Source organism: Sander lucioperca, chromosome 7, assembly GCF_008315115.2.
Source record: "Sander lucioperca isolate FBNREF2018 chromosome 7, SLUC_FBN_1.2, whole genome shotgun sequence".
NCBI classification, from domain to species: domain Eukaryota; kingdom Metazoa; phylum Chordata; class Actinopteri; order Perciformes; family Percidae; genus Sander; species Sander lucioperca.
The window spans coordinates 31,004,145-31,017,415 of record NC_050179.1 but is presented as its reverse complement, the minus strand read 5'-3'; the positions used below and the strand labels follow the sequence as shown (position 1 = coordinate 31,017,415).

The 13,271-nt window shown below is 41.4% G+C and overlaps 1 protein-coding gene across 1 annotated transcript; it reads right to left on the bottom strand.

Annotated features, from left to right (window-relative positions):
• Positions 1-2,123: 2,123 nt before the first annotated feature.
• Positions 2,124-9,847, bottom strand: LOC116065938 (putative nuclease HARBI1). Its single transcript, XM_036003587.1, is given in 7 exon segments — positions 2,124-2,221; positions 2,224-2,496; positions 2,567-2,678; positions 2,811-2,926; positions 3,018-3,095; positions 7,090-7,196; positions 9,828-9,847. Coding segments are annotated over 7 exon segments (804 nt in total).
• Positions 9,848-13,271: the final 3,424 nt, after the last annotated feature.

Sequence of the window (13,271 nt, the reverse complement as noted above, 5' to 3'; positions counted from 1 at the left end):
TTCTCTCGCTTCTGCCAGACTAAAGACGAGAGTCAGCTACAGCCACAATATTCCGTCTCACTGTGAGGCGAGGTCCCCTTGTGGTGGAAATTTGGAATACAGCTTACAAAATGGATTTACACCAAATTAAAGAAATTAAGCCCTTATAAAGCAATACACATATGCCAACTATTCAAAATAGACATTATTAAACCACATAATGTGAACACACATTGCTGGGCGTCACAGTAGCAATACTTGCAGATATTTTAAGGCTAACAAGTACAAGGCTGAATTGCGGGGTCAGTCCCTTTTGTAGGATATTGGTGTACAAAAGGCCTATAGAACAATGAAATTGCTTGCAGCCAACAGGAAGAAAAATGAGGCAAAGAAGACTGGAGGGGCCCCTTCTCCACAGGACTTCACTCCTGCTGAGGAGCTGGCCCTCTCCAGCAATCAGGGTCGTCCCCTGATGGAAGGAGTGGAAAGGGGCATTTCTTCTGACCCTGGAAGCAGCAGCTCACAGACCCAGGCATATGTACAGGGTATGTGTCAAGTAATCTACGTGACCATGTTCATTCAACAATTCTTTATGAATATTGTAGGAGTGAAATGTATTACTGTGCTCTGCAGTGACAGGAGATACAGTGGTGTTGCTGCCACCACCACCACCCACTGTCGTCCCACAGTGTGCCATACAGAGGTAACAGTGAAACTAATAGTCATACGCCAGTATGTATGCCATATGTGGTTGCTGAATATTGATCAAATAGGCCATTTATTTCCTCAGGTGGAGGTCCTAGTCCTAGATGATGAAACTGTGTCTGCCTGCTCAGAGAGCTTTACACTTTTATTTTTACCACTTGCAACACAGATGGTGAGTGTTTGAATGTGTGGCTGTGATTTAAGTGTCTGTAATGACTTGCTAATGGTGGTGGTCTGAACATGAGACACAAGTCCTTAAAGTGCTCATTTCAAATATGACTCAGTTGATTAAATTGCTATGGTGTTAAACTCAACAGGAACAGGAATAAAAACTTATTCCACCCCCTGAGCTTAGGGCCACCACTTCAAGGCCAAGACAAAGAGAGGTGGTAAGCAATGGACCTTGAAACACAGTAGTCAAATGGACACCTTCAACCTCCTCCAAGTGTGCCTTGCAAAGGGACAATGTTCTTTTATTTGTTTCAGGTTGGAGCAGACAATGTGAGGGCCCTAAATAAAACAACCCTGGAGCTCGATATAGAGTACAAGAGGCTTTTAATTAAAAAACACACTGGAGATAGAAACGCTGGAACATGAGAAGAAGGTAGTACATAACTGAATGTATAAATGACAAAACTTACAGTTACACTGACATTCTTTTTCTGTGTTCCTAGGAAAGGGACAACACATTAGGATGGATTTCTTGTACTTTTTTCTACGTTTTGGTCTTTTAACAATTTTTTTGTGGCTTTTCCCAAAGTTTTTTGTTGTGCCTTTGAGTCTTTTGTGGGGGTTTTCACCATTTGTTCTTTCGATATCATATTTATTGTGTTTTGAAACAGCTATATAAGTGAATAAAACATCCAAATTCAATGAAAGTAGTGAAATGATAATTTATTTAACGTATGAAGAGCATTGTATGGTACCATACATGTTGTTTTTTGTTTGAAATGTTTTGGTTGAAAGAAACCCAAATTACTGATATGGAAATGATCAGAAAATGGGTCAAATCGACCCAAGGACAACAGAAGGGGTTAAGGGGAAGACACCCCAGTGAATAGGGATAACATATCAACATGAAACCTCCCCAGTTGATAACTAATATTAGGTCAACTATTGTTTTCATTACTAGTTTCCTGTAAATGTATGTTTAAATGAGCAAATGATGCATTAAGTTGTAAAATATGATTACATTTGCATACATTTCCAGGATGTAAATCAGAACATTGGAATAAGACTGAATGACAATCCTTGTTTCATTTTGTCAACATATTAGAATCCAAAGTTTTTACACTGGGCACTTTGGATATCTCCTTTTTACCACTCCATTAATCAGAATGTGGTGGCAACAGCTATTAAAGAAAATCTGTATAGCTCAAATGCTATGGAACCAAAATAGCCCAACTGAATTGTAAAAAAAAACATGTTTTAGTCTCCCCTTAAACAAAAAACTTCTCTGTTATAGCCTCTCTCACGGCCCTGCCAGTAGGGTAGTCAAGGGTGAGGGGGTCTAACACATCTGGGGGTTGCTTCAGACAGGTGGGGCTCTCTTCTTTCTTATTGTGGCCACATTGTAGAGCACGACACAGGCTGTCACAATTTGACAAGCCCAGTCTGGGGCCACTCAAAGGCCACGCAGGCAGTTGAAGCGTGCTTTGATTATGTCAAAGGTCATTTCGATCCTGACCCTTGTTCTGCTGAGTGCCACATTATAAGCATTCTGTGGCCCTGTGTTCGGGTCAGGATAGGGGGTCATCAGAAAGGGCTGGCAGGCGTACCCTCGGTCCCCTACCAGCACTCCACTAAAGAGCCCTGAAGATGAAAATTGATATTAGCATTATCCGTATTACAAAATGCAACATATTAATTGCAATTGCCATACCTTACTCTAATCTGTGGCACAGTGCAGACTCCCTGAAGATCCGGGAGTCATGGACAGACCCAGGCCACTTTGCCTCAATGCTGGTAACCAGACATTTATGGTCACAAGTCATCTGCAAAAGCATCTTGTGTTAAAAGTCCATCCACATAACAGCATTAACGTGAGGGAAACATCAATGTGAATTAGAAGGACTCCTCCTTTACCAGTATGACCAAACATGTGTAGCCTGTTCTTTATGATTTACCTGAATGTTGATGCTGTGGTATGATTTGCGATTAATGAAATCGCCTTCATTCTCCCCCAGCGATGTAGAAATGGGGATATGGGTGCAATCGATGGCACCAATTACCCTCGGGAAGCCTAAGGAGTATGATTCATTTCATATGCAACGGTGAACATCATGGGGCCTAGATTATTTATAGATGAAGTTTTAATTTAAGTGAATATTTACCTGCTATTTCATAAAAGCCCTTTTTGATTGTCTGCGTGGGCAAGTGCCCTGGGAACACTACAAATGCATTTAAGTGTGCTTAAAGCACGCACCACCTTGCAGTAGTGATGTTACCCGTGAACCTCCTGCTTCGAGGCATGTATAAAAGAAATGAACCTATTTGGAATGAAGCTTTGTATCGGAGCTTGATTCGTTTTGTGATAATCACGTGACCAGTGACGTCCAAAGCTTCGTTTCACACACACCCACGTTGAATTCAAAGCTTTAAAAATAGTGCGACACAGGGCGTGTATTTGTGGGTTGTTGCAGTAGGAGAGTCAACAGAGTTAGTGAATATAGAGAGATTATTATAGCAAGTATAGCGAGTAGAGAGTTTATTGGAGGTAAGTTTGTAGCGAGTAGAGAGTTTATTGGAGTTAAGTTTATAGTGTGTAGACAGTTTATTGCAGGTAAGTTTATAGCATGTAGACAGTTTATTGCAGGTAAGTTTATAGAGTGTAGACAGTTTATTGCAGGTAAGTTTATAGCGTGTGTAGACAGTTTTTTGCAAGTAACTTTGTAGCAAGTAGAGAGTTTTTTGCAAGTAACTTTGTAGCAAGTAGAGAGTTTTTTGCAAGTAACTTTGTAGCGAGTAGAGAGTTTATTGCAAGTAAATTCATGGCAAGTAGACAGTTTATTGCAGGTAAGTTTATAGTGAGTAGACAGTTTATAAAATACTTTATAGCGAGTAGAAAGTATAGCGTTGCTAGAGTTTAGCGAGGATTAGACAGAGGCCGTTCAGAGATATGTGAACACTTTGATTTGATTTCGCCCAACAAGGTTGGCAATAGCCTATATTATTTTATTGCTTATATGGGATACGCCGGTGTGCATTAGGCTATGCGGCTCTCCATAATGTGAAAAAGTCTGCATTTAAATTAGCTACAACCTAAGTTATATCTTCATAATTAAATTGTTTGTGACTATAGGCAATAGGAATTTCTTAATATTCACATCTTTCATATAAATTCGGCCAAGCGCTAGTCTATTCTACCATTTGGGATATAGGCTTGGTGTAGCCTATTCACAAAATCGGTTGTGTGTTTGCATCTATCATGTATCATCTAATGTTGGCTCATATTCCGCCACTGGCCAGGAAATGTATTTTAAAAAAATGATCACAGGCTATGGCCAAACATGAGAAAAGCACATCCTTTCATTGGAAAACAAAAAACATCACTTAAGGATGCTTATTGTGAATTTTTTTGTAGGTCCAGTGTTTGATTTGTGACCAGAAGCTGGCCTATAATAACAATACCTCATCCCTGTTGAGGCACTTCCGTGCCAATCATGATCGTACCACTGCCTTTGAACAAGCTGAATCCAGCAGTCAAGGTGAGTTTTTCTTCTGACTCATTTGTTCCTTGTCAAGTGTGAACTCAGTAGTGTCTCAATATACTTCTGTCTTAACCGTTTGTGTTTTTCACATTTCAGTATGCCTACATGCATGCAATTATTAATGTACATTTGTTGTGTTGTAGAAAATAGAAAGGACAGGATAGATGAAGCACTTGTCAACATGGTCGTAAAAGACTCACAACCCTTCAGAATGGTGGATGATATTTGATTCAGAGCTTTTATGAGCCTTTTGGATACGTCCTATATCTGCCTTCACGGCATACTCTGAAAGGCTTGGTGGAGTCCAAGTTTATGGAGGAAAAGCTGAAGGCCAAGAAAGAATTGCAGAAGGTTACAGCTGTGAGTCTGACCTCAGACATGTGGACATCAATCCATATGCATGCTTATCTTGCCATCACTTGTCATTTTATTGATGGTGATGACAAATTGTCCACTATTTTATTATCCGTGGGGAAGTTCCCAAAGAGGCATACGGCAGCCAACATAGCTGCTACTAAGAATTCTGTCATGAAGGAATGGGGGATTAAGGGAAAGGTGAGATGCCTTGTGACTGATGGTGCCACAAATATGATAGCATGTGGGACTATTTTGCAGGTCAGACACAGCATTTGTATTGCCCATGTTTTAAACCTGGTTGTGAAAAAAGCCATTGACCAGACACCGGGTCTGGAAGAAATAAGGGGCAAGGCAAAGAAGATTGCGGCCTATTTCAGGACGAGTACTTTCGCCAGAGAGCAGCTCCTCAGCATCCAGCAACAGATGGGGACACCTACTCACAAGCTTGTGCAGGAAGTGGAGACTCGCTGGAACAGTACATATGACATGATTGCCAGGCTGTATGAGCAGAGGGAACCAGTCAGTGCTGCAGTGGTGTCACTGTGCACCGATTTGGCAGCTCTGACCTCAGCTGAATACCAAACCATAGCTGAATGCCTTGGAGCATTGTCTCCCCTAAAAGAAGCAACGGTGGAGCTGTCAGCAGAAAAAAACTCAGGTTCCAAAATTGTTCCCCTTGTGAAAATGCTGAGGCATGCCATAAGTTCGAAACAGTGGGAGGTGAATGGTGAGATGGCTAAGCAGCTCTGCAACAACCTCACACGGCTCATGACTATTGAGTCACTACGAGACAGCCAGTCAACACTCCCTGGCCACTCTCCTGGATCCACGATTTAAAACTATGGGGTTTTGCAATCCTGGGAATTCTGACAATGCTGTGAGAAGGCTAACAGCAGAATGTTCATTTCTTTTAAGAGACAGCAGCACTCCACCTGACCCAGCAACACTAGAGCCTGCTGAGTCCTCAGGTATGAATCTATGGTCTATATTGTCATGTTTATATTGTATTTTTGTAGCCTAATGCATTTTTTTGTCACTATTCAGGAAGTGGCCTATGGGATTTGCTGGACCAACATGTTTCAGAGACCAGGAAGGTGAAAAGTGCAACTGCAAATGCCACCGTAGAGGTGCAGCGGTACCTCAGTGAGCCGAACGTCCCACATTCAGAAGACCCCTTCCAGTTTTGGGCACAACACAAGCATGTGTACCCTCATTTGGACGTGCTGGCCCGTAATATCCTGTGTACACCTGCCTCCTCTGTGCCATGTGAGCGGGTTTTCTCTAAAGCTGGTGAAGTGGTCAGTAAGTGTGGTGTCTTAAATAGTAATGCTGTGATGCTGTATGAAGAGGAATCCGCCGACACTGATCTTGATTATAAAAAGGTTTATTACAAGCAAAGATTCAGCATCAATTTTACAAACTCCTGCAGTGAGCTCGGAGAACGACCAACTCAAATTCTTCCAAAAGTCGTTCTGCCTTTTCTTTGTGTGAGCAACGTATATATCCTATGCAATGTATGACCTAAAGTGGGAGGGTGTATGTGTGAGTATATGAACTGGCCAATCGAAGCCTGTTATCTGGCACAACTCCAAAAAAGGTCTCTTCTGTCTTGGGGGAACCTCTGCTCATGTTAACAGTTTCCAGATGTTCTCAGTAAGTGTAAAGTAAAGTTCATAGGACTCCCTTATAACAAACCTTTAAGCAAAGTGTATAGAAAGTTATAGAATGGTCATATACTACATAAGAAAAGAAATCGGCTCAGCCCTGGAACAGTTTGTTCTGTTTCTGAATAAAAATGACATTTGATGTCTATTCCAACAAACATTTGTGTAATATCCCCCTGACCTGTCCACGAGCACTGTTATTGTCCATAAGCACCATCACTCTTTGTTAACAAAGCACTGCCCCAATAAATTGACTCATACAATTTCTATAAACACTACACTGGCAGTTGACTAAATGTCAGACTGTTAGATTGCTCATATAGCGTACGCCTTCTGCACTGCCTATCTCACCTATTTGGCTGAGGAGACAACATCCTCAATATAATCACAGAAATGTGTGTGCAATGTGTTCATTCATTTCCCTCCCAAATTGATGTATTTGTTTACAAACACAAGACAAGTTCACAACCAAAATCCTAACTTTATCCATGAATTCATACTCAAAATGTATTCATCTTCGACTCAAAGACATTCATGGATAATATCTGTGAAACAGTTTGTGACACAATGCTATCCTTAACTTCCACCACCAGATGTCCTCAGAGTTCTGAAGCTTCCAGTATTGAACCTTTTTTCAATACAATTGGATTGAAAGCTTCACTGGTTCAGAAAGCTTCAGTTCGCCATCACTACCTTGCGGATTGCACGGCAGATGGTGTTCTTGCTCAGGTTATCCGCATCACCCACACTGTACATGAATGTGCCCGTGGTACAGAAAACCCTGGGTTGAACCTGAAGTTACCCCGTTAACGCCAAATCCTGCTTCGTAGTACAGGCCTCAGGGGAACCTCACTGTTAAAACAAACAAACACACACACACACACACACACACACACACACACACACACACACACACACACACATGTACACATACACACAAATACAGTTTTCCATTATCAAGGTGTAACAGAAACACAAAGACAGAAAAATACCAAACGAGGGTTACAGCAGCAAGCAGCAATAAAGCAGATGTCATTCTCATTTCCCGTATTTAGTACGTATTTATTTACGTATGTGCTCTCATTTAAAATGTATGTTCTTAGTTAAGCCTACATGCCTGTGAATGCTGTACATATGTATAATATATGACTGTTATTAATGAATATTTAAATTGTTGTTAATAGACAAAAACACAAAATAAAAATCATTTTGAATGAGATTGGAGCATTCTGCAAAATCATAATTAATAATTCCCACTGCCCAATGGGCAAACAAAGTCAAATGGTCTCAAATTATATTATACCATATATATATATATATATATATACTTTGAGTGTGTACTGTGTGTGTGTGTGTATATATATATATATATATATATATATATATATACACACACACACAGTCAAAGTATTAGTATGCATAAGTAGCCTACTATTGCTGACCTGCAGTGTTTGAAGTAATCAGAAAAAGTTGGTAGTTGAAATGATGATGTTGATACTTTGTTGAAAGTGTTAAGATGTGTCCATGGAGACTGTAGGGTGTTTGAACACAGTAGTCTTAATTGCAGTTTTTTTTCTTTTATATCATTGAAATCAGATGTAGATACTAAACTATAAACTATAGTCCATCAACTGAAGATTTGATTTTACTGTGAGCCATTTTACACTAGGTACATGGAAATGGTAAGACACTGGTAAATAAAGGGGTTGCCACCATCTTATGGCCACTAACAGTAGTGCAGCTTTTGTTGGTCATATCAGTAATATCAGTAATGCATCTATATTCTCATTCATTATCATGTTACACACCAATTCTAGACTATACTATTCTAGACTGTTTCTTTCATTTTACTTTTGATCTTTTCATCATTATTAAAGAGTTTACTGCTTGTTTTTTTAATCTTAGGCCATTCTTCTAAAGTGTCTTTTGAGAACTCTGAAAAGTGGTATATAAGTATGAGGTATGATTATTATTATCAGGTAATTAACATCAGACTACTTTAGAGTCCAGCCTGCAAAGATACATTTATTAATATTTGGCGTAGCAATGTAGTTGACATGGGTGATCTATGGGGGCCCAATATTACATTCTTTCATGGGGTCCAATTTTCCAATTCTTACCTCTTCCTTTTTTTGAATGAAGATGCAGGTCTCCAGTTCTACCAGGAAGCCAAAAGCTGCATATGTCCCCTGATGTACTGCCGGGAATAGAAGTCCTTCCGGGTTCAAATCACCAACAGCACTGGAAGAAGAAACTCAGTGGAGCATTAGCTCAATCCCTTCAACCACCACTGTGGGAAGATCATCCGGGTTAAAGAAGAATTCAAATGGCTGGAGAAAACACAAGTAAAAAACAAATCCTAAACAATCCAGTATCAAAAAAATATATTTTGCTTGTCGCAGACAAGACAGACAGAAGAACCAATTTATAAAAAGATACCCATTGACAAATGTGCAAACACAGTATGATTTAAAGCCAAAGCTATATAACAAATAAAAAGCTCATCATTCACCCATACAATTAATTTTCATCCATATGCCATTTGTAACCTCACCTACATCTCTAGCTATGAAAGCCTCTCATTGACAAAATAACTTGTGAGATTTCCTCTTTGTGGGCTAAGTTTTTTTAATTATCATCACAATATCACCTTACGAAATAAACACATCGTCCAAGGTCCAATTTGTAATATATATTAACTTAGGATGACCAGATTTCCCGGAACTAAAACTGGGACACTTTGCCATAGTGCTCGTGCACGCGCACGCTTTTTAACGTGAACATGTGCCAGCCCAGGTTAGACATAGACTCAGACAGATTACACAATTTTGCCAACAGCACACGTAGGCCTACTGCTCACAACATAATGAGGTAGCTCAGTTAATATTCATTCTTTCTTGTTATGTAGCCTACATATCTAAGAAATAATATTTAAAGACATTGAGTGAGTTTCATGTGGGACCAACTTTATTTTTGGAAAATGCATCAATTCCTGATGATTCATGGGATATTAAGGAATGCAGTATTACATAAATCATTAAATCCATAATTGTAGGATATATATATATCTCCCAAAAGATAATAAGACGATGTACAAGAGGCATCATTGTGGAAAAAAAATATTACTCATCTTTTATTTACATTTGAACAAAAAGTGGCATGTTCTGTTTTTTTATGCTAAGTTGAAATATTATCTTTTCTGACAACAATACATATTTTTTATTTTATTTATTTATTTATTACAGGGACAGTGCATATTAATAAACATTTCTGTCAATATGCCAGAGTTAGCCAAAAGGCTATTTTTCATCTGCAGTCCCTAGACAGTTGGTAAAAAGTAAAATTACATATTTACATAACAATATAACCTTTAAAATACATTTAGTAAAAAGTACTATTAAGGGGGGGTCACGTGAGCACGCTGAAGAACATGGCCGCCTAGAACGGAGCTCCCAGCAGAATAACCTGTAACCTCGAAATGTGAGAGATAGAGCTTACTTTAAAGTGATAAAAGTGTGATTGAGAACTTTCCTTTGGCACAGTGTAACACATATAAGTTTTGGATGGCAACAGGGCAAAGCCAAAGGCCCCCTAGAACGCTGCTAAGTAGGCCTAATGCTTACAACATGGCGGACATACAGGACGGCGACAAAAAAGAAGAAGAAACTACCTCGGCTGGTCCAGGTGGTGATAAACGAAGCATGGATACAAGCATCCTGTCTGCTATGCAAAGATCGCTCGGAAAGGCTATGGACGAGACTGGGCATGTTAATAAGTTACTACTGGTATTGCAAGCTGATATTGACCAAGTTAAAAAGGACAATGCGGGCCTCTGCACAGATGTTAATGGCGTCATACAGCGTCTGGAAGCAGCGGAAAGTAGGATATCTGATTTGGAAGACGAAAACGTTGGCTTTCGGCAAATAGTGGAGAGAAATGTCAAGAAGTGCTCAGTGCTTGAGGCGGCCCAGCAGGATGCCAACTTTCAGGACAGGCACCAGAATCTGGTTCTGGTTGGTTTGAAAGAGAAGTTGCAAGAGGGCAAACCGGAGATATGTGTGAGGAACATCATTGTCGAGGCTTTGGGTGTGCCGGTGGATCAAGCACAGTTACAGAGAGTGCATCGGGTCCCCGGTGGACCAGTGGTGGATGAAAATCGCTCATTGAAACCTATTGTCATCCGGTTCCTGTGCTTCTTGGAGAAGGAGAAAGTGTTCGCTGCCGCAAAATGGAAGTATAGGGAAGGGGAAGGAGTGGAGTGGAAAGGTTGCAGGCTCTTTTTTTTCCAGGATCTACCACAGGAGTGGGTGGAGAGGAGAAGGAAAAAGTTGCACTCTTTGGACGTGAGGTTTACAGTGGCACACCGGCACAAATGGGTTAGGGTTAGGGGAAATTAAAGAAAGTCTCACAGCCGAAGGCTGTGAGACCTTAATGCACAAACCACTAATCAGGAGCAAAAGTCCAGGACATCCCCGCCCCTCCTCGAGGCCCCCGAACTCACACACCAATGAATCTCGAAATGTTTAGTTGTTAAGATGTATATGAGAGCACATGGAGTAGAGGTCAGAGGTCAGGGCCAAAAAAGAGGAGAGAGAGGGGTTAAGGGATAAGCTATGAATCCGGATGTCGGTAGGGGTAGCGACAGCAGTAAGAGTACCAATAGGGACTCCATAACATGTTATAATGGTTTCGACTTTGTATATATACCACTCTGTTTGCACATACCCTTCTGTGACGGTGCAAAATTTTAACCATAATGTTTTTTTAGCATAGTCTGATAGAGGACATGATGACGAACACGGGAATGTATAATACTTTGCATTTTTAATGTTTTATTGCTGAGATATGGGCAATTTTGTCCCAAAATTTGCAAGCGCAAAGCATTATGGGAAATGGTTTACCTTTTGTGCTGTATCTTTAGAACAGAAGGTGCTAGAGCGATGAAACTTTGACCTACCCCCCCATTTTCAATGATGGGCTTTCCCGTGGTACCACCCGCTTGTCTCTACGACCTTTCGTTTCCGAGCTACGTTACGTTTTTTAGTCAAAACGTCTGTATCTCCTGAACGGAAGGCCGTAGAGACTCGGGGACAAGTTCTGTGTGTTCGGGGTGGTCAAATTATGTCATACGGAGTCCGTTTCCAAGTGTGTAGGACGTACCGTTCTGGAGTTATAAGCGAAAATGTTCGCGCCATAGACTTTAATTGTAGGATTTTGTGAAAATTTGACCAAGTGTTTTTCCCGGAAAATGTTCCTCCAGGATATTTTTAGGAAGTGTGCGTTTCAGGTCATTTGGAGTCGATTGGTAGCTATTTGTCGTGTAACTTTTTGTTTACATATTTCTGATCAAGACACGTTTCTGGAGTCCTTCAGCACATATGCTGATCTTCCCAGAAAATGTAAATAGGGGATAAATGACACTATTGAGAGTGTGTCTGTCTGTGTGTGTGTATGTGTGTGTGTCTGTGTGTCTGTGTGTGTGTGTGTGTGTGTGTGTGTGTGTGCGTTTCTGCATACCTGCCGTTACATTTTGCCCCCCTCCCGACGGTCGTCTCGGCAGCTTCGATCCACAAGTGGGGTCCTTCGACGGCGTGCGGCCGGCATGTGAAAAAAGGGGGAAAAAAACAAACAACCTGAAGCAGCAAGCGTGCACTCTGTGTGTGCAGTAGAATGAGCATCAGACTTATGTCAGCCTCACACTTTTTTGCAGAAAACACATTGATTCTGGCGCATCTGTAAAGGATTTGAAGAAGCGCAGATTAGGCCTGCCGTGAGTGGACGGAAGCAGGAATACACTCCTTAGCGTTGTGCAGAGATATACCCTTTGCGGCGGCCCAGAGCCGACCGCATCCGTACACTCACTTTCGGCTGCCCTTCGCGTCTCTCAAGGGAGACTCAATTGGCCGCACGTCTAAGGTTGATTTAAGGAATTGTTTTTTTCAGCCTGCCACGAAGCACGGGAGAAGCAGAAATGTCTCTTCGCAGCAGCCGCGCTGACTGCGTCTCCACGTGCGTTTTGGGCTGCATTCGTCAGCTTTGTTTATGTTGAGGTTTTGCTGTTCTGCACATTTGACCACTGAGCTAGCAATACTCTGACTCATTAGGTCGCGTTTTGTGTGAGCGGTGTGTCTGTATGTGTGTGTGTGTGTGTGTGTGTGTGTGTATGTCTGTCTGTGCGACAGGTGTGTCTGCGTGTGTGTGTGTCTGTCTGTCTCTCTGTGTGTGTGCATGCGTCTCTGTGTGTTCTGTGTGGTGTCTAGGCAAAACACAGAAAAGTGGCATAATTTGTCCCACGCAGCATATGCGCTGTTCTGAGCAGAAAATGTCAGAGGATGATGAGGGATGAATGAGGGATCAATGGGTGGGTTGGTGTGTGTGTGTGTGTGTGTGTGTGTGTGTGTGTGTGTGTGTGTGTGTGTGTGTGGGCTTGTATTAAGCAAGAAGCCTTTCGACCTCAAGAAGTCCTAAAACTTCAACAAGTCTGTCTAGGGGTGTGCAGAGTAAAAATACCAGCCTTGCCATGAGGAGACAGAGAAACAGAATGAAAGTCCCTGGTGCGGAAACAAATTCATCTTCGTAGCAGCTAGGCTGACCACGTCCCCATCTTCATTTTGGGCTGTTTGAGGGTTGTAAATAGGAAGAAAATTATGCTAAATGTGAATGGGAAACGCAAAGAGTATTGGGAAGACGGGAGAGCCAGGGTGCACGCCCAAAGAGCGAGGAAGCGGTGTAAAACGAGTAGCGTATGTAAAATGTGAAAGAAAAATAGACGGAGAGATATTCACTTTGGGTTAGGGTTAGTGCATGTGTGTGTGTCTGTGTGTGTGTGTGTGTGTGTGTCTGTGTGTTGTGTGTA